The 1922-nt window shown below is 48.4% G+C and overlaps 1 protein-coding gene across 1 annotated transcript in view; it reads right to left on the bottom strand.

The window, feature by feature from the left end:
* Nucleotides 1-1495: 1495 nt before the first annotated feature.
* The window catches only part of LOC107098909 (sodium channel protein type 3 subunit alpha-like), a gene marked incomplete at its 3' end in the record, with an annotated part of 28747 nt that continues 28320 nt past the window's right edge, over nucleotides 1496-1922 (bottom strand). Inside the window, exon 6 of the mRNA XM_015396800.1 lies at nucleotides 1496-1738. Coding sequence (XP_015252286.1) covers nucleotides 1496-1738 — 243 coding nt within the window. The remainder of the gene's footprint in view (nucleotides 1739-1922) is intronic.

Genomic DNA, 1922 nt, shown 5'->3' with positions numbered 1-1922 from the left:
AACGAGCTTCGGTACGTTTCGTCTCAGCCTTCTTCCTCTCTCAGGTTTATTCCCAGAGGAGCTCCTCCTCCTGATGGCATTAGCTGATGTTCAACATGCAGGTAAATGCGCATTAGCTGGCGCTCTGACATTTAATAAAAAGCCTGGTCTTCCTTCCAAACAGACCACCGTCTGGGAGGATTTTAACAGAGCTGCAGAAATGTAGAAAATTGTCTCTACGGGACACCTGAAGGAGACGGCCTAATTTCATTTCTCTTTAAAAACTCAAGAGCAGCAAATTACCCTGTCAGGGATGAATGAGCCTCCGTCCGCTGCTGCAGCGTTTTCATCAGCGCAAGATAAATTTACAGGAGGAAAAAATCTGCAGCTTTGACAGACACAGCAGGAAGAGTTATGGAGCGGAGTCGTTATCCAGAGGCACGTCGCTCTGCTCAGCCGCAGCAGAGAGGTATCAGTCAACCAATAATCAGTTAACCAGGAGTCTTCATCAATCAGAGGGAGGCTGCCGGACCCCCACCTGAGGGCCGGTTAATCGGGTTCCGCTCTCCTGCCTGGAGGGACCAACCTGCAACCTTCTGCCCAAACAGAACAGCAACCTCTGCCTTCCTTCAGCAAGCGACGCCTGATGGGGAGAGAACGTGTTGCATCGCCTTCAGGTCAGCCCCCGGGGGGGCCCCCGCCTCTCCGGTTTCACAGCAGCTTTTAGGGGTCGATACGGCAGCCCGCAGGGAACGTTTATAAGTAGTGATGCATGCTGAAGCAAACAGGGGACGAAGGTTCACAGGGAAGATTAGTGAAGCATGTCCTGATGTTCACCTTTACTGGAAACTTTATCAGAAGAAGAATATTCAGCGTCAAAGTTTGAATCCTGGAGACGTTTTTATTTCAGCTGATCATCTATAGAGTCAGAAACGAAACGCCAACTTGGAGCTAACAACAGCAGCAATGAAAGGAACCAGCTACGATCTAAGAAAAGCAGACGACCAATGACCAGAGAGCTGGGTTAGAGGTCAAAGGTCAGAACAAGAAACACGGCAGGTGACAGGTGAGGACATGTCCCCACCAATAACGTCCATTATTTCCCCCTTTCTGCTAATTTCCTTTAGCTAAAGCTAACAGTGCTAACTGTGTTCAGAGCGTTTTCGGTCCGTGTTTTTGTTCCTCTCTCATGTCCCGCCTCTCGATGTGACATCATCAGATCTGCAGCTCTGAGACATCTGATTGGTGGTCGCATTTCACTGCATATAAAGTCGCTACAGCAGCACTCAGTGAATATTAACCAGCAGCTGCTTCTATGTTTAAGGAAAAGTTGGAGATGCCACCTTAAAAATCATCTGTTCATTTCATATATATAGACATATATAGACAGGTGGTCAGATGTTTTAATCTCCATGACTGAGATCCTTCAGCCAGAGATTTCAGTTTAAATCCTCAGATTTATAAAACTAAAACACTAAAGCAGGCGTGCAGCGAGAAGGAAAAGCTTGAGGCTCACCTTCGTCCTCGATGAAGTCCTTTAAGGAGGCCCAGGTCTTGTTATTGCAGAAGAAGGAGGCGTTGGCCGGCAGGCTGCCGTTGAAGCAGTGCTCTGTGCTGCGGACGCATTTCTGACGCAGGTTCCCCATGAACAGCTGCAGGCCGATGAGGGCGAAGACGCTCAGGCAGAAGACCGTGAGGATCATCACGTCGGCCAGCTTCTTCACCGACTGGATCAGAGCCCCGACGATGGTCTTCAGGCCTGAGGGACCGCCGCAGGGGTCATGAAGACTTTATGAGCATCTTTAATTCATGATGTCAAACAACTCACTGAACAACAAACAGAACTAAGCAGGTGAAGATGGCCGCCCTCTGAGAAGGTTTTCACTGCATGAAATTTGATCTAAAAGGGACAAATTTGATCCAGAGTGGGTTTTATTTTTAGA

Source organism: Cyprinodon variegatus, unplaced genomic scaffold (assembly GCF_000732505.1).
Source record: "Cyprinodon variegatus isolate N-32 unplaced genomic scaffold, C_variegatus-1.0 Scaffold821, whole genome shotgun sequence".
NCBI lineage: Eukaryota > Metazoa > Chordata > Actinopteri > Cyprinodontiformes > Cyprinodontidae > Cyprinodon > Cyprinodon variegatus.
Note: the sequence above shows the minus strand (reverse complement) of the source record. Positions and strands in the feature narration are given on the sequence as shown.